Source organism: Schistocerca nitens, chromosome 2, assembly GCF_023898315.1.
Source record: "Schistocerca nitens isolate TAMUIC-IGC-003100 chromosome 2, iqSchNite1.1, whole genome shotgun sequence".
In the NCBI taxonomy this organism is placed as follows: domain Eukaryota; kingdom Metazoa; phylum Arthropoda; class Insecta; order Orthoptera; family Acrididae; genus Schistocerca; species Schistocerca nitens.
Window position 1 is genome coordinate 673417161 of NC_064615.1, and position 20522 is coordinate 673437682.

A 20522-nucleotide genomic window follows, 5' to 3' on the forward strand; every position below is an offset into this window, starting at 1 on the left:
TGATTTCGAAGCAGACAGGAAGTTAACGTACAACATTCCTTCAAACGTAGTCCCAAATTGACTGTTCACTAGTACCAAACTTTTCCTGAAACATGTCATGTAGCATTTGTAATAGTTTTAACCCAGCCGCTGTTATTTTAGATAGCTTTCATTTATGACAGCTGAATGTTAGCTTCCAAACGGAGAAACTTTCGTTACTTACTTCTGGTTCTCACACAGGTGACTGTATTAATGCCATTGACTAATTACAAACAAGATGCCTGAGACGGTTTGATATAAGATACTACCACGTTTGGGTAACCTTAGCTTTACCATGCTGATGCTTTACCAAAGTCGCTCTTTAGACACGTTTTGACGCATTGGTCATTGTGGTTTTCCACGTGACTCACTGTCTTCTTCTAGCTGGTTTGTTGTTTGTAGGCGTACGGGCAAGGGCATTTCTCCCGAGAGGAGTAAAACGAAAACAAGTTTGGGTTTGTAAAGGTTAAGGACACGGCGAGTGCGGGGAGAACGTCTGCTGTGCATCCCGTGTGATTGTACTTCGGTGTAATTCCAAGGCGGCTGCTTCAAGATAAGGCACTTACGACTTCGTTTACTCATCTGTTTCCGATACATTATTGCGTAACGAAAGCAGTATTTGAATTAATATGTTACTGAGTCGTTCTGAGGAATTTTTAGAAGCCACAAATGCGATGCTAGTCTCAGTTTCCTCTCTCCTCTTCGACAGTGCCTGAAACTTTAGTAGGATATGCTAACGTGGCAACGTAGCTTGGCCGTAAATGCGCGACCTCAGCTATGCTAGATCGATCCACCGGCAGTCTGGGACAGTTGCATAGTGCATCCGAACAATAATTAGCGTCCTCAAATCGGAACATCACGTGAAAAAAAGGAGCTCCTATTACAGCGCTGGGGCCAAATTTTTACGTCTTGCTCTGTTCTACGCACGCCAAAAACTCAGTTTTATTCTAATTTGTTTATCTCCCCTTTTGACTATGATTGCTTAAGTAATGAACGATAAAGAGGTTAAACGAAGCAACTGAAAACGGCAATGAAAGTGAATTTTCGCAGTTTGAGCAAAACTGATCGATTTTCATCTTTCGCCAAGTATTCTAAACCCATTTGTATCAGTCCACTATCAATAAACAAAGTTTTGTTTTGAACGAGACTGTCTAGGCCACGCAATTTCCGTGGCTCTACATCCGTTGACAGTTACTGTATCTGGCTAAGTAAGATATTACTCTATATAGTAAACGAGTTAACTGTCGCAAAGGAACGTAGCCAAAATAAATAAAATCCCAAGTAATTAAAATATTTACTCAGTTCTGAGATAATGTCCCTCACTGAGCAAATCTTGACTCTTGAGTGCCAAGCTATCACAGAACTGCGCTTGCTAAGAATAGTGCCAGAAAAGTCGTCAAAAACTGACCATTCTTGGAATACGAGTATCGATAAACAAAAAGTAATTTTATTATGGATTAGTAAGAAAATATCATACTCATACACCTACCGAACCACGACGCCAGTGTGCGGCCGGGCATTCTAATGTGTCGTTAAAATTTCAGTTCACACGTATACTCCAAACAATTTGTTGCAGAAATAGTGTCGGTAGCTGCACATCACATAACTTTTCGTGGTTCGTAAAAACTTCACAGGCTATAAGAAGAGCTGAAAACTTTATATTTTCCGCTCACACACTCTGTCATTCGAATGGCCGTCACGTCTGTCACTTAGTTTGTTAACAACATCTCGTCGCTAGTTGCGCCTGGACCTTCCGGCGGTCTGTATGTTCACTAAAATGACAGCAGCTTCTCCGTTGCTAGGCGACAGCTTTCTCCGCGCTGTGGACCAACAAGTTAGCCAACGTCATAGCGCGAAATGTCACTAAGCAACTGTGTGGCATTGATAATTCTGACGTGTAGCTAAGAAATGATATTTTTTCATTAACTGATGATGAACATCACTGAATTCAGTGCATGATAAGCCTGTGTAATGACCTTAACTGGTAAACAAGAAAATTAGTTATGACTTTCGTATTTGAAATAACACAGTTGTTCTCCAACTTCTACTGCAAGTAATCGTTCACCATCTTTTTTTTTTTTTTAATTACTTAGGACAGCATGACGAGGTGCACAACGTGGTTCGATTGATACAAGCATCTTTGCTAATAGTGTACGATAACAACAGACAAACGCACGGAAATCTAAACATGGCAGCCAGAAGGGCCCATGGTGTACAAAGAGTCCTTACTAAATTGGAATCGTCGGTTAAGGCCGGTGACTATTATGAAGCTCATCAAATGTACAGGACTTTATATTTTAGGTACTCAAAGACGTGGATGTTTGTATCGTCACCGGATTTTGTTGCGTCAAGGAATCAGTGACGATCTAACCTTGTTTATTTGCCATAACAAGTAGTCGAAATGTTTGATAGTGAGATGTATACACTGGTGGGCTTTGTTTCAGATACTTAGCGCAGAAAAAATATGAAGAATTGCTTCAGTTGATACACGAGGGTGCTACATGGCTTTTGACAAACGATCAGGTACACACTATTTAAGGTGCAGAGTATGTTTTGATTAGTTGTAGAACTAAAGCCAGTGGTCGTAATAGTGAACACGGAGTTTTCTCTATTCAGTTTTTAAGCGATTTGGTCAACTCAAACAGGGAGTAAAAGTTAGTATGAATGAAATGTAAGAGGGAGTTAAATTTATTTGGCAACATTTAGCAGTGTGTATATGTGTGTGTGTTGTTTTCATGGTTTTATTGGAATATATTTAATTACATTTTGCAAATGAAGCTATTAATTGTATTAATGCTACAAATATTTTTAACAGATATGACAGCTTAAGTGTATAACACCAAATTTTGTGCTCCTGTTCAGTGTTGTGGTTGTCATTCATTTTGACACATTGTATTTGACACTTTATCAGACAACTTTATTTTTGCTTTTAGGTGGTGCTTTTTAATTGAACATTTATGTTTTGTTAAATTTTCAAAGTATCTATACATGGATAACCTATATTTTTACGAATTAGGGTGTGTTATTGTTGTTAAATACGTTTATCAACAGACTAATAGCTTCATTCTAGAAATTGACAAGAACTTTCGGGGGGTTGGGAAAGAAGTTGGATCCTCTTGTGTAGTGTAATTATTTATTCTGTAGAAATACAATAACATTGTCACACATGCATTAAATATGTCATTGTAGCAAGTAAATATGAATAAAGTGCATTGAGTAATGACAGTAATAAACACTGAGTAGGAAATCTGTAATTTTACTTCATTATTTTTTCCTTTTGTGTTTTCTAAGTGTTATTTACAGTAACGCTCGAGATGCTCATGCATGTTTTAGATTGGTGCTTTTCTAGCAGTCGAAAGTATTTTAACATAAAACTTTAATATACTGAGTGAAAGTCACTTAGTGGGCACCCCCTCCTTCTTTGGCATTTTCTGTAGTTTGTGTGTTATACATGTGCACAGTAGGCACCATAGTACTTGGTGGAATCTTATCGATTATCTAATGTACATTATCTTAATTTACCTTGCAGTTTTACTTTTTATGATGAAAAGGGCATTAAATATGATAAGTTTGTATAAGTATAACCTAAACATGAATATTATCCTATGCTACAGGCCAGTTTTTTACTACAACCTTTATTTGCCATTCACATTCATTGCCTTCATCAACTTGCGAGCAAATTGTGATCTTTCAACTTAACCTATACTACGGATCAGGCTGTTACCACAACCAAGATTTAAGGGGATTTGGAGGAGAGGTCCAATATTCCACACAGGCCACTTTATCAACCCATTAATGTTGGAAAACAGTCTCATTGGTCAAATAATTCGACGCATTTAGTGACCTTTCTAAGCACCTTCATGAGAGGTGCAAAATATATGTTATGGTTATAATTCTGCTTAGAATTAAAATTTGCTATGCATATAAACATTTTGGCTTAATTCTGGTATCATAGAATGGAGCCCGTTAAACATGCCCATGCTATTTGTCAGCTTTCACATGTCAGTACAGTTGATTGTATATTATTTTTTTTAAATATAGGATCAAGTGACAGACCTATCTATAGCAGTTTGTCAGCTCGGTATTTCTTTTTTCCCCTTATTGACTGCACCTGATTATCAGTTATTGTATTTACTTAAGTTTGATTTATTGTGGTATTCTTTTTTCTCTTCTTAATTATATATTGGGTATGTCTCCTATGGGCTGTCAGTTGATTTTCTCTAGTGTTTTGGCAGATACTTGCAGTTTTGTTTTTGCAACATGCAGTTGGTGTCAGCTCTATCAGATCCTGTTCATCATGTCTCATACAATGCCCGGTGTTGAGGGAAACAGTCAGTTTGTTCCCCATAACTAACAAATTATTTTTAAATCAGAACTTTATGTTCCTGTTTCATAGAGTACTCGCAGATTAGTCTAGTGCAATATTTATGTTATCGATATTTATTACTAGGAACAGCAAAACATGAAGAATAATTAGTACCCCAGCAGCACCTGAGTAACATGTTTCTGTAGGGTGGTAGCAGTCAGCATGGACCAGGACAGTGCTGTCACTGCTGGAGTACTCATTATTCTTCATGTTTTACTGTTAATACGTATTGCTTAGATGAATATTGCACTAGACTAATCTAGTACTGCTCTGTCGAATGGCACAAAAAATTCCACTTAATAATGATTTTGTTTGTAACATGCTTACCATGTATTGTGAACCTCTGCCAATGTCGTACAGAAAGCGAATATGGGGTGCACTGCTCTTACATGGCAGTACTGGATGCATAACAGCTCCTCATAGAGTGAATCAAGCCACTTCCCTCTGTTGGATAATGGAACTTCCCCCGTTTGCAGTTTAATGGCTCAGTTAACATATTTTTAAACTATACGGCTTAGTGCAATGGGTGTATAGTGTAGTAAATGAAGAAAATAACTAAACAAAAAGGAAGCATAATAAAATAATTTAATTATTCTTGGCAGTTGTCCAGTGCATCATTGATTGATAGGTATTCATTAGGATCTTTGGACTCAGATTTGTAATGAACATTTCTTTTAAAATTAATCACAGATCAATACAATTTCAGTAAATAACTTTAATGAATGGTTCTATTTTATTCAATTGTAGATCACAACTAGTCCCCATATGCTCTCACATGTAACCTCTTTATTTCATGAGCTCGAAAACATAACTGGATACTGTATGAAACATTTGTCGTTCAAAGGTGGAGAGAAAAACAGAGGTTATACACAAGGTTCATAGTTTTGTAATACAGTTGAGTTATGAAATACATTGTGAACTTCAGTATAATAATAAATATTTCAGTGTTACAAAACGAATTGTTTCTTCATTTACTGAATATATGAATGATATATAGAAAAAATACAATTTGGCTGAGATATATGTGTAATTTGAAAGCTGAGAAGTTTGTGGCAGGACCATCTCACCCCTTGAAAATGATTTGTGAACTAACTGAAAGTCCAGGTCTTGAAAATCACAAAAATAATAAATGAACAGGCTGACAACCTGTACCACAAAATCTTATATTTTAACAAGCAGCCAATTGAGGTCAACAAAGGTCCACAGTGACAGTTTTATGGGTTGCAATACTTTGCTATAGTGCATCCCATGCTTGTGCAATAGGATTTAAGTTTGAGGTGAGTTGTCCTCTCTAGACATGGGATTGTCGCACACTGCATCTGACAGCTCACAAAGTACTCAGAGCAGGTTTGCATTATAAACAAGTGGCTCCGTTAACAAACTGGAGATGTGTGGCCTACATGCCTCTGGGACGTTTCTAGATACTTGCTAGACGGATGTTCTTGGGCACTGAAGGCAACAAAATGAAGCTAGCATTTGACTGTAGAATGTGCCTGAACTTGTCCATTCCACTGCTGAATATTTCCTTCCTAGTAGTGATTTTCAACTTTTAGCCTGTCTCACACTGACTTCTGCTGGCCGCTGCTGTGCCAGTGACATTGGAAAATATAATGTTATCCAAATACACACCTAATAGAAAGAAAAAAAAACAACACGTCACGAAGGAATTATCTGAATGGGATGGAAATATGTAGATGTGAAGTATTTGTACAGACAAACAAATGATTACAATTTCAGAAAAATTGGATGATTTATTCAAGAGAAAGAGCTTTACAAATTGATCAAGTCGGCCATGCATTGGTCCACTTCTGGCCCATATACAAGCAGTTATTCAGCTTGGCATTGATTGATAGAGTTGCTGGATGTACTGTGGGATATTGTGCCAAATTCCAGTTGGCACATTAGATTGTCGAAAACCTGAGCTCGCTGGAAGGCCCTGGCCATATTGTTCCAAGTATTCTCAGTTGGGGAGAGATCCGGCGATCCTACTGGCCAAGGTAGGGTTTGGCAAGCATGAAGACAAAAAGTGTAAACTATCACCGTGTATGTAAGGGCATTAACTTGCTGAAATGAAAGCCCAGGATAGCTTACTATGAAGGGTAACAAAATGGAACATAGAATAGCATTGACGTAACACTGCTGTAAGAGTTCGGCGACAACAAAAGGAGTCCTGCTAAAAAAAAAAAGGGACACTCCAGACCATCACTCCTGGTTGTTGGGCTGTTGGTGACTAACATTCAGATTGGTATTTCACCACTGTCCGTAGCTCTCCAGATATGTCTTTGCTTGTCATCGGGGCTCAATTTGAAGTGGGACTCAGCACTGAAGACAATACTACTGCAGTCAATGAGGTTCTTGGCTGAAGGTGTGCCTGGAGACAGCATAACACACAAATGACAAATCGGATGAACAATAAAGTAAGTGGCTCATTATTAAAATGATGACATTTTAAAGATTTTGTAGAGCTACATCTAAACAAAGCACATTGGTTTCAAATTGCTGAATAGCTTCAGTTGTGAACCAAGCAAAAGAGGATTTTAACATGGGAAACACTGTACTTTCTCTGGGATTGTCTGCCGTGCCACCCACGTGGAACATCTCATTGAGTAAATCTGGCACACTTTTTCTCATTTGTGTCTGCTACATGTTTTCAGCATGAACCAGGAAGTCGGCTGCATGTCTGGTTGTACTATATCTGTGTACAGCCATCTGTTGCAGCCACAGGCAGTGTCTGAAGATCCTTTCGATATTTAGAAAACTTCAGTGTTACCAAACAAAACAATGGAAGAGATATTTTGTCTTCATGTTTTTCTTGAATAACAGAACTTACATTGCAGTATGCTTTTTGTCTTTGTTGCAGTTGACCAGTGGTGCTGATTTATCCATTCTCTTTGTTGATGTTCTTCAAAAGTCTGAGAATGCACCATCTGATGATTATTTTAAGAAACTGTCACGGTAAGCTGAAAGTTAAAAATCTTCACTAAGAATATTATTTTCTAGTACTTGCAAGTCTAGCACACACATATTTTATTTTGTGTGTCGGTTTGGTATAGTGTAATGCCCTATACTGCCAACAGAAATACGTCCAAGGAAATAATAATATCTCTAGCTTTCACAAAAACAGTTTCTTCCTAGGAGAAAGGAGGAGCTGATTGGGGTAACCTCTCAAAAGTTCTGAACTGCATATCATGGCATTCCAAAGTTTAGTGACAGAGAATTGTGTAGGAACCATTAATTGATATCAGTGAAAAATTCATTAAGCATTCTTTCAGAAACTATTCATGATTTGCTAGTTTTTTTGCAGTGTTTATAACATCAGCACTTGGGGGAGTGGGGGGAACTATATCCATATTAATCTCCTTTCATCAGTAAGATTTCACACACACACACACACACACACACACACACACACACACACACACACACACCAAAAGGAGAAAGAAGAAAAAGGTAAGGGCACCAAGTTGGATCTATTTGGGCAACCATACGTATATAGTTCAGTTGGATGATTACTAATAGCCTAATACAGGACTGTTTCCAGTTGAAACCCTCTGCATCCTGTCAAAGAAATAACATTTGAGCTGTTTTGCAGGGTTTATTGTTACAACATTATATTCTAATTTACTTAAAAGGATATTGTGATTTACAGAGAAAATCTTCAACAGATCACAGAATATACCAGTTACCTGTAATTTGTCCTCTAACAATTGGTATATTTTTATAATAGAGGGAAACATTCCACGTGGGAAAAATATATCTAAAAACAAAGATGATGTGACTTACCGAACGAAAGTGCTGGCAGGTCGATAGACACACAAACAAACACACACACAAAATTCAAGCTTTCGCAACAAACAGTTGCCTCGGAAAGAGGGAAGGAGAGGGAAAGACGAAAGGATGTGGGTTTTAAGGGAGAGGGTAAGGAGTCATTCCAATCCCGGGAGCGGAAAGACTTACCTTAGGGGGAAAAAAGGACGGGTATACACTCGCGCACACACACACACATATCCATCCACACATATACAGGCACAAGCAGACATCTCACAAGTAGACATATATTTTTGTTGAATGCATGAATAGCTTTCTCAATATCGAAACCACTTAGAAATCCAAACTATGTCTTCAATAATGTATTGTGTGTAGCTACATGGTTAAGAAACCCACTTGTATATTATATTTGCTAAATTTTTAACAAATACTGTCACAAATGAAATTGTATGGCAGTTTGATGGCATTTCTTTATCTTATTTCTTATGCATTGCCTTAACTTCAGTGTATTTCAGTAAATCAGTAAATGTTCCAGTGATTACACATACAACTTAATATGTTATTAAGCTCAAGAGGACCCACTTTAATTGACTTTGTTGATATATTATCATAACTGTTAGTTTTTTAAAGTATTTTGCTTTGTACATTGGATGATATTCTTATATGTAACACACCTAAAGAATCTTTTCAGTAACTGTCATTAAATGCAAATTTAAAAAGTTTGCAACACTCCACTGGTCTGTTCCCAGTGTACTGCTACTCTAGAAGTTGTTTGCTACTGTTCATATATGGGTCTACCACTCTGAAAATACTATCAGTGTCTGTTTTTGAGCAATTAGCTACCTTAGTTCAGAAATTCACAGCAGAGATTACATTGAACAAAAATGTTATCAAAATAAGTACTGTCCAACATACCTGTGACTCAGTGAATTCTCTCTCTCTCTCTCTCTCTCTCTCTCTCTCTCTCTCTCTCTCTGTGTGTGTGTGTGTGTGTGTGTGTGTGTGTGTGTGTGTGTGTGTGAGAGAGACCAGTTGTGTTACATGCCACCAGCAGCTTTGTGTTTGATACACAATGTGTGTAATGACCATAGCTGCTTTTCCACATGTATCTGATTGTTGAGATATAACATTCCAGAACCTTGGACCTATCTGTTAAGAAGGAAAGTTACTTAATTCTGAATGAAGTAAATGAGAAAAGGTCATTGGTAAATTTTTGAAGTCTAGTATAAATTTTGGAAAAAGTGTCCTTGTTAAGGAAAAATGGTGTTGGCTACAATGTTTTGTGAAAATTCTCATCACAAACACTGTTAGAGTTTCGGGAAGATGACAATTGAGTTAAGATTGTTATGGACTGAAATAGAATATTTGGAAAGGTTGTAGTAAGGTGAGGAGAAGATAGAGATTAGATACACTGTTCATTCAGTAGCCCTATGGTGAGGAGGTATTCAGTGAAATGGAACATACCAAGGGGGTGGGGATGTTAACATTCCTTCAACTAATCGCAAGTGAAATAGTCATGAAGGATGTAGAATGAATGAAATTTTAAACATACTTTACTTTTTTAATTTATACAAAATTAACTGTGATATTTAAATATATACTTACTACAGTGCACATGGTAATTCTTAGAATATTATAATAAGTGATCTTTAAAAGTTTGCATTTCTCACACACATTACATTACAACTCTGAAGAAGTGCAGAAGTGAAATATCACACTGAAGTCACATTATATGACATTGATAAATTACACATACAGGTAAATTGGTTCTTCTCAGAAATTCATGTGTGAAGTTGGAGGACTTAGCAACTAACAAATCGTGTAAGCTCTTCTTACAGTGTATCATAAACTTTTGTATAGTTACTGGCAGTTGTTGAAAATGTGTGTTTGTGACTAGTGGACACTTACCAACGTCAAAGTAAGTAATCTTAAGTCTCTATGTAGATTCTTTTTTATTCCTAGTGTTGATGTAGGTGTGAAAGAATGGTGTATTATTTGCAACAAGTGTGATCAGGAAATGAAAATATGCTGAGAGCCAGCAGTTAGTGGGATTCTGCATGAGCTTGAATTCGCACCACAAATTATTCACATTATATGCTTTTTGGACTTGGAGAGCTTTGACTTAGCTTGATTGTTTGCACCAAAATAGTATACAGCATGCCATTATACAGTGAAAGTAAGCAATGACAATGAACTGGTTAGAAAGCATTAATGAACATCTATTGTGCTCTATAGATGAATATCTTAACAGGGACTGTTAGACCAGCTTAAGTAAAAATGTCTGTTAGATTCAGTTTTGACAGCAGTCAAGATGAGGTATTTTGTGCATGATAAATTTATTAAAATTGGAAAACAATGTTTCATTCTGCAAGTGTATTAATTCTGTAAATATTAGCAGTTCCAGTTTTCTGTAACGTATTCACCTATTTTGAGAACCTCCTGACAAGTGATCAGGATAGTGAGTATTGTATTCAAATGTTTTATGTTCTGGTTCCAGTTTCTGACATGTTCCACACCCACAAGAATTATTTCATTTTTGGGTCTATGGAACAAAAACTGAATCTAATCTAATCTTAATTAATCAACAGTTCTGTTGTACTATCCTCTACAGCTATCTTTGTGTCAGCATAACTACTGCAACCCACATCCATTGAGTCTGCCTACTGTATTTCAAGCCTTGGTTTCCCTCTGCTGTCATCACTCCCCCATGTACACATACACTTGCTAAACATAGATTTATATTCAAATTTAACAAATTTCTGTTTTTCCAAAAAGCTTTTCTTGCTTCGCGATGTTTTTAAATGTTATACAATGCAGGAAGTTTCTAACGATGTGGATGATGATAAGCGATGTGAAGTTGGATTGCAACATTCACTCCTCTCACACATCGGTTGACTTACTTGTTACATACAGTCGATCTTCTTTTCTGGATTGCCCTCTACGTCGATCTCCAAAAACTTCTTCTCCGAAGAATACTGCTGGTTAACAGGAATTTATGACTCCCTCTCTACTTTTGAAATAATTTAGTACTCGAAGAATACTTTTAGTTCAGTCCTGGTATATTTTGACTTCCATGAATAACATATTCACCATTTCTCACATCAGTATTTGAATGTTTACAAGTTAACCGATTTGTCTTGCGTTAGAATTGATAAAATACATCTGCAATAAAGTTGGTTTAACAACCACATAATTTATGAACCTGTCTTGCCTCTAGTGAGTACAATATGTGAAGTACTTAAAAGCCTATAATAAAATTGTTCATTTTTCTTTACCAATAATCACAGCCACTAAAACAGCAAAGAATACTACATGATTACTTTTTGTTCTTCCAGTACAGCTTCCGTGGCGCGAGCGGTAAACACTTGTTGATGCCGTTCGACCGTCGTGTCTATGTTGTGCTCGTGACTACTTTCCAGCCTTCACACAAATTAACATGGAAAAATTCTCGAGTCACTACATATTCCCCCCCCCCCCCCCCCCCAATTGAACACCCCTTTTTTTTATTAACCGTGCATAATTGTTTTATTTACTATATAGCTCTTTGTTTTTCATTTTACTTTTATTATTAAACAGGAGTATTTCACTCAATGTTGGAGTCAATTCTTTTTATATCTAGCCATTGTGAGGACTTACCTTAGGTTTCCAATCATAAACTTCAGGTGTACATGATACTCGAGTATTTTATTCTTTATTCTAATCCTTTGTACTGCTTCTTTAGTATGTAATAGCCTCATTATTTATAGACTGTTTGTAGTCTGGAAGAACTCTGGGCAAATGAAAGTGTTCTTTCCGACACTCAACACATAATAATGCTAGTGGTATATAGAATTCAAACTTACAGAATAATTCCTATAAAAATGTGTGACTTTTGTCACAATACTGTCCCTTTTCCCCTAGGATCAGTACCTATACCTTACATATGGGTGGACCCTATGAGTGCACTTCCTCCTTACATTCCGGTAGGTACGCCCCTTTATAACAAATCTCTATTCTTCAGGCCACAGGTCGTCCTATCTCTGTGTAGGTACGCCTGCCCTCTATCCTTAGCAAATGTCAGGTACGTCCCCCTTATCCTTTATGAGTAGGCCTCATGGTTCATTGCCCTAGTATACATCTTTATGTAAACTATAATTAAATATTTCCTGGTAAAAATACAAATCTATTTCACACTTCCCATTTACTTCTTAATACTTCATTTAATACCGTAGAGTCCTCCTTTACTCTTCAACTTCTGTACTCTTAATAGACACTATGTTTACCTATACTTCAACTCTTAGTAGATACTATGTTTACCTTTATTGTTCAAGTCCCACTATCCTACTATTAATCAATTCATCAGAGTATTTGCTGCTTTGACTTTTCTTAAATAAGCATCACAATTAACTCCTATCTGGCTTGCATTCTCATTCATTACTCATGCCTCCTTTGTATGTATACTCGTTGTAAAATCATCATAGTTTTTCTCTACTTATGTACATATGTGATATTGAATCGTTGTAGTTCAAAGTGCGATATAGAACCATCACAATAAACAACATTGTGTGCATATTTCACAATGTACACGTACCTTCCCCCTACAACACTTGATGGTTCTCACCTTTTTACAGGTTTCTAGTCAGTAGTTTCATTGTTAGCATACCTGTGTATCTTTGTATGTATGATGATGTGTGTTTGTGCTGTCTGATTCTTCAGCCTTCTTATCTGAAGATAAGTTGTGGGTTATTGGAAACTACGGAAACCAGGAAGGGCTTCTGCGATAGAAGTAGATGAATGTGGAAAAAAGGAAAAATAGATAGGTACTCAAAAGGGAAGTAAGAAAGGAAAAAAGAGAAATGGTTGCTAAGATTGAAGAAGAGAAAGAAGATAGCCCCAAAAACGGGAAACCCTTCCCACCCCCGTTCCCCAGGATCTCGAAGAAGAGAGAGAAGATAGCCCTAAAGACAGGAGACCCTTCTCATCCCCCTTCACCAGGATCCCTACCTCACTGGTACTTGAGTGAGAAGCCGGAGGAGGTATGTTGTTAAATCGTCTCTTACAGAGCAGACATTCTCATCTTCACTCTTGAGGTCCCTGAAGGAATTCTTAGCAACCCTATGGAAATGGCAAATGGTGAAGAATCAGGCACACTTGTTTGCAAGGGTTGTCTGAAAGGTGTGATGTGTGTTTAGTGTTAGCCATGACTTATCTTTTGGTGTAAATCGTGCTTTTATCTTTGATACAAACCCTACCATCTATATCATATCTCATAAAAGGCGTAAAATATTCTATACAAAACAGAAAATTATACACAACAATAAAATGTTGTTCTGTTTGTCCCATTATATTACAGTGCCCATAAGTATAATATTCTACTCGTTTTATTTCACGTCTAGAGATCAATGTTTATCCATGGTTCTCTTACGCTAGTCTTTAAGTTATGGTCATATCCAGTTTGCTAAATACTAAAATTATATGATAGTTTAAGAACTCAGTAATAGACTACAGAATAGTTTAAGATTTGAAGGGAATTCGGTGCAGGAAAACTGTTTTGGAAGAAACACCGAAAACAACTCGGGATCTGACGGTCATCGCTCCTCCCATTAACACAGAATGTTAATGTCCCTGGGGGAACAGATGACTCCGTCCGGACGCCATGGATCAGATATTAACTACACTTGAGCAAGCACATATTGTGTGAAAGTCTCCCCACAGCAAAACAATCACCACTTAACTTGGTAACACAATGTTAGGTAAAATTATTCTATTTTCTACTCTATCCTGGCTAAATTTTAATTCTTCTGACAAGTTGTCTATAACCTTGCTGGTGGTGTTAAGTTTGGAAGAAACAATAGTCGAAACGTTTCCGGATGTTACTCTCATGGCAACTCTTTGATCTATCATTTCTTCAGATGGTTCTGCCAAACTACATACATTTATAATATCAAGTTGGATATATTCTCTTTGATATACTGTCCTAAATTATTTACTCGTGTACCGAAACCTGTAATTTGCGATTAAATAATCGACCTTAATTCCTTAGACTGATCTACACTCTCTTTCAAAGTACTTGAACTTTGTCTTACACTTTGTATTCATTATTGTACACATCTTTTAAAGATTCTAAATTTTCAATAGGTTTTGATTCTACATTATTACATTTGGTGGCAAATTCAGTTTCCAAAGCTACCATGCCTTTGCGTCGATTACTAGATTCTTTGCTTTGAGTGTCTACTTTGACATTCAACAAACCTATATTTGTCATTTGAATATTTAAAGTTTCATTCTGAGCCTTTAATTTAGAATTCATTGAGTTTATTAAGTCTAGGTTTTTATTCAAAATCTCACCTCGAGCATCAAATTTAGAGTTTATTGAGTTTATCACTGTGTCTGTTTCTCTACTTAAATTAGCATTCTGTGCATAGAGTTTTTCACTTAAAGTTGCACTCAATTAATTTCTCAAAGAAGCGCCCTGGTCATCTATTTTATCATTTAATTGAGTACTTACTGAGTCTAATTTAAGATTTAGTTCCTTTCTTAAAACCTCTGAATCTGCCCTTTGGGATTTGATTAAATTTACTACTTCAAACCAGTCAGGCACCTCCTTACTTTTGGTTCGGAAGTTTCCCCAGTTCTGTGTGTATTATCCATATTTCTCTTAGTTTTTGATTTAGTGATCATTTAACGAATTAACTCTAAGTATTATAAATACACTAATACAGTCTAGTGATTCTTTGACTTTATACTCAAACAATTATTGTTTTTTGCTCACCTGGCATGGAGTTTTAGGCTGTGTCGTTGAGCAGGTGTGGAATCAGTACCGGTGAACAGTAACTGGTGCCAGTGGCGTCAGTTGCTGGTTTCCACGTCGGCGTCGGTGTGCTGATGTAGAATCGGCACTGGTTAGCCACAACTGGTGCAGGTGGTGTCGGAAATTGTCTCCGCATCCGCATCCCCGCGATGCATGTGAGAGCTGTACACTCCCCACTCCGGATCTTCTTAGCTGAATTATTCTCGTCATATCTCTTCTTAGTATAATACCTCGAGGTCATCTTTCCGTTCTTTTGAAGTTATTACTTTCATACATCTTTCACTGCTTTGCATTCACAATTTTTTTTAAATTTTATTTTTGGAATTAATCCAATTACGCGAAACAGTTCTCTTGTCTTGTTATACCTGGTTCCTTGTGAAGTAAATATACAAACTTTATGTTTTCACCAATTAACAATGTATTCGATTATGCAGAATAACATTCTTGCATTTCACATGTAAATATCTCCGTCTTCTTGTATTTGACTCATATTTCAAGCTTTAGAAACACATTAAATTAACATTCTTAAGCGAGTTGGTTTAAGACCACTCGTAATTTATGAACCCGTCTTGCCTCTAGCGAGTACAATATGTGAAATACTTAAAAGTCTATAATCAATTTTTCATTTTTCTTTAACAACTATCACAGTCACTTAAACAGCAAAGAATACTGCATAATTACTTCTTGTTCTTCCAATACAGCTTCCGTGGCGCGAGCGGCAAATACTTGTCGATGCCGTTTGACCATTGCGTCTACCTTGTTCTTGTGACTCCTTTCCAGCCTGCACACACACACATGCCGCACAGTATGTATGTTCTCTCACACTTATTTTTAAAATATCGTGTGTTCGAGGTGGTAGAAGGGCGAGTGGTTTTAGAATTTACGCGGAAATTCTTGAATCACTAAAAGTTATGAAACCAGGTTCAATTCAGTTTCTGAACCAAGATGAAAATTGATGTCCAGTCAACAACATTTATGCAATCAGCCCTTAAGTGTGTCATTTCCTAAATTAATTCCCTCAGCCTCACCTGATTTAATTCAACTACATTCCATTACTATTGGTTAACTTTTGTTGATCTTTCCAAGACATCCCATTCAACTGATTTTCTCTCTCTGACAGAATTGTATTGCTATGAACAAACCTCAACATTTTTAATTCGCCTCCCTAAATTATAGTCCACTTACCAACTTTGTCCTTGGTGTCCTTTATTGCTTGCTCAGTATACAGACTAAATAAGATCAAGGAGGGGCCCTTCTCAACTATTGCTTCCCCTTATTGCTACTGTGTGACTTCTGTACGAGTTGTGGATAACCTTTTGCCCTTGAGTGTTATCCCTGCTACCTTAAGAATTATATAGAGTATATTTCAGTCAATATTGTCAAAAGCTTTCTCTGATCCTTTAAACACTATAAATATGGGTTTGTGTTTCTTCAATATTTCTTTTATGGTCAATCAGAGGATCAGTATTGTTTCGCATTTTCCTACTTTTCTCTTGTAAGCAAACAGATCTTCCCCAAGGTCAGCTTACACCAGTACTGTAAATAATGAGTCTCAGTATTCTGCAACCATGACTTATTAAACTTGCAGTTTGATAATATTCACACCTTTAAGCATATTTCTGGTTTGGAATTTGAATAATTATGTTGTTCACAAAGTCTGGTGACATTTACTCTTTCTCATGTATCTTGCACACCATATGCAATAATTTTTCATGGCTGGCTCTCCCAAGGAGCTCATTAATTATGAGAGAATGTAAGGGGGTCTCATTTCAGTCTCCCATGTAATCTTCATATATTTACTCTTCTGTTACTATAATTCTGTGTGTAAGTTCATTTCCTGTGTATACTGCTTCTATGTATTTCTTTCACCTTTCTGCTTTATATTCTTTGCTAACGTTGGCTCCCTATCTCAACACTTAATATTCATGAAGCTGCTTCTGTTCTTTGATTTTCATGTCCATGGCATTTATCTTTCCCATAATCATACATGCTTCTAAAGCTTCTCATTTCTCATCTAACCATTTCTGCTATGACATTTCAGAGGTAATTTCACACATTAGGATCACATAAACACCCCTTCGACTAAATTACTCATTGTGTAAATAACAGTTAATCTGTACTTGTACACACATTGGCAAGAAATTATTTTTTATGAAATTGTGTAATCCACTAACCACTTCTTCTATTAGCTATTGGTAATATGCCATCAATAACTAATGGTTAATTAGCCGAATTTCATTGTACCGGTCAAACCAGTAACAGTATGACATTCTGACAGTAGATGTCTCGAGACATTGTAGCTCCTTTGGCACAAAGTTGACGGATGCAGTTGTGCACCTTTGAGCTATAGTGGTGTGTGTCAGGACGTGTTTCAGTGCTTCTGCGACCTGTGAAACAGATAACGTGAAGGAGTAACAGATTTGGAGTAAATTGTGTTTAAAGTTGAAGAAAATTGCAACTGAAATGCACCACATGCTGACAGAAGCATGCAGTGAGACTGTACGGAGTCAAGCAAGAACATTTGAATGGATCAAGCATTTCAAGGAAGGTCAAAAATCTGTGGAAGATGACAAACATTCTGGTCAACTGTCAATGTGCACAACATGGTAAATGTTCATTTGAAGTGCATGATGTGATTCACAAATACTGAAGGTAGACAATTCATGATGTTTGTAACAGACTTTGAGTTCTAGCCGATGAACTGAACACGAGATGAATTGCAGTGAACCTCAGAATTCAGCTGTGCACTGAACTGCAATAAAGAGTTTGAGTGTGTCCAAAACCCTTATCCAGAGTCATAACAGGTGATGAATTTTGGGTCTGTAGTTATGACCCTGAAATGAAGCAACAGTCGGCATAATGGGAAGCACCATCTTCTCCAAGGCCGAAAAAAGCAAGACAGGTTCGCAGCAACAGGAAGTCAGTGCTGATCATTTTTTTGATATACGGAAAATAGTTCATAAGGAGTGTGTTCCACCTGGTCAGACTGTCAGTGGGCAGTTACAGTGCAAGGTTGTGAGATGACTGAGGGGAAAAGTTTGGTGGAAATGGCCAGAGTTGTTGAAAAACAGAGACTGATTGGAACATCATGACAGTGCACCTGTGCACATGTCTCTCATTTGGAAGGAATTTGTGGTCAAAACAACATTGCAATCTACATCTATATCTACATGGATACTCTGCAAATCACATTTAAGTGCCTGGCAGAGGGTTCATCGAACCACCTTCACAATTCTCTAGTATTCCAATCGCATACAGTGTGCGGAAAGAACAAACACCTATATCTTTCCGTGTGAGTTCTGATTTCCCTTATTTTATTATGATGATCATTCGTCCCTATGTAGGTTGGCATCAACAAAATATTTTCGCATTTAGAGGAGAAAGTTAGTGATGGAAATTTCATGAGAAGATACTGCCACAACAAAAAGACTTTGTTTTAATTATGTCCTCCCCCAAACCTTGTATCATTTCAGTTACGCTCTCTCCCCTATTTTGCGATAATACAAAACATGCAGCCCTTCTTGTACTTTTTGGATGTACTTCATCAGTCCTATCCGGTAAGGATCCCACACCACACAGCAGTATTCTGAAAGAGGACGGATAAGCGTAGTGTAGGCAATCTCTTTAGTAGTTCTGATACATTTTCTAAGTATCCTGCCAATAAAATGCAGTCTTTGGTTAGCCTTCCCCACAACATTTTCTATGTGTTCCTCTCATTTTAAGTTATTTGTAATTGTAATTCTAGGTATTTAGTTGAATTTACAGCCTTTAGAGTTGACTGATTTATTGTGTAACCAAAGCTTAATGGATTCCTTTTTGTACTCGTGTGGATGACCTCACACTTTTTGTTATTTAGGGTCAATTGCCAATTTTCGTTCCATACGGGTATCTTTTCTGAATAGTTTTGCAATTTGTTGTGATCTTCTGATGACTTTATTAGTCAACAAGTGACAGCATCATCTGCAAACAAACTAAAATGGCTGCTCAGATTGCCTCCCAAATTGTTTATCTAGATAAGGAACAGCAAAGGGCCTATAACACTGTCTTGGGGAACAGCAGAAATCACTTCTGTTTTACTCAATGACTTCCCATCAATTAGTACGAACTGTGACCTCTCTGACAGGAAATCACAAATCCAGTTACATAAATGAGATGAAATTCCATAACCATGCAATTTCACTACAAGCCACCTGTGTTGTACAGTGTCAAAAGCCTCCCGGAAATCCAGAAATACGGAATCAATTTGAAATACCTTATCAATGGTACTGAACACTTCGTGTGAGTAAAGAGCTAGTTGTGTTTCACAAGAACAACGTTTTCTAAATGCGTTCCGACTGTGTGTCAATAGACCGTTTTCTTCGAGGTAATTCATAATTTTTGAACACAACATATGTTCCAAATCCTGCTGCATATTGATGTTAATGATATGGGCCTGTAATTTAGTGGATTACTCCTACTATCTTTCTTGAATTTGGTGTGACCTGTGCAACTTTCCAGGCTTTAGATATGAATCTTTCATCAAACAGACGGTTGTATATGATTGTCAAGTTTGGAGCTATTGTATCAGCATACTCTGAAAGGAACGTAACTGGTATACAATCTGGACCATAAGACTAGCTTTTGTTAAGTGATGTAAGTTGCTTCGTTACTCCGAGGATATCTACTTCTACATTACTCATGTTGGCAGCTCTTCTTGATTCAAATTCTGGAATATTTACTTTTTTTTCTTTGGTGAAGGAATTTCAAAAGGCTGTGTTTAGCAAATCTGCTTTAGCAGCACTGTCTTTGATGTATCTCCATTGCTATCGTGCAGAGAAGACATTGTGTTTTTCCACTAGCGTTCTTCACACACGACCAGAATGTCTTTGGATTTTCTGCCAGATTTTGAGACAAAGTTTCATTGTGGAGAGTTTTATAAGCATCTTGCATTGAAGTCCACGCTAAATTACAAGCATCTGTAAAAGACCGCCAATCTTGGGAATTTTGCATCTGTTTAGTTTTGGCATGTTTGTTTTGTTGTTTCTGTAACAGTGTTCTGACTCATTTTGTGTGCCAAGGAGGATCAGCTCCATTGTTTGTTAATTTACTTGGTATAAATTTCTTAATTGCTGCCAATATTATTTCTTTGAATTCAAGCCATATCTGGTCTACAGTTACATTGTTAATTTGGAAGGAGGGAGATTGTCACCCAGGAAGGTGTCAAGTGAATTTTTATCTGCTTTTTCGAATAGGTATATTTTTCATTTATTTTTGGAGGATTTGGGGGTTACAATCCTCAGCCTCACTATGACAACCTTGTGTTCACTAATCTCTGTATCCGTTTTGATGCTCGTTATTAGCTCAGGATTATTTGTTGCTAAGAGGTGAAATGTGTTTTCACAACCGTGTACTATTTGTGTGGGTTCATGAACTAACTGATCGAAATAATTTTCAGAGAATGCATTTAGCACACTTTCGGATGATGTTTTGTGCATACCTCCAGAATTAAACATGTATTTTCACCCACTATCAAGGTTAAATTGAAGTCACCACCAACTATAATTGTATGAGTCGGTATGTGTTTGAAATCAAACTCAAGGT

The 20522-nt window shown here is 37.0% G+C and overlaps 1 protein-coding gene across 1 annotated transcript in view; it reads left to right on the forward strand.

Annotated features, from left to right (window-relative positions):
• The first annotated feature begins 1974 nt into the window (after nt 1–1974).
• The window catches only part of LOC126236793 (Golgi to ER traffic protein 4 homolog), an 81079-nt gene continuing 62531 nt past the window's right edge, over nt 1975–20522 (forward strand). The window contains exons 1-4 of the mRNA XM_049946380.1: nt 1975–2002; nt 2112–2319; nt 2463–2541; nt 7245–7339. Of these exons, the coding sequence (XP_049802337.1) occupies nt 1990–2002; nt 2112–2319; nt 2463–2541; nt 7245–7339 (395 nt within the window). The 5' untranslated portion in view covers nt 1975–1989. The remainder of the gene's footprint in view (nt 2003–2111; nt 2320–2462; nt 2542–7244; nt 7340–20522) is intronic.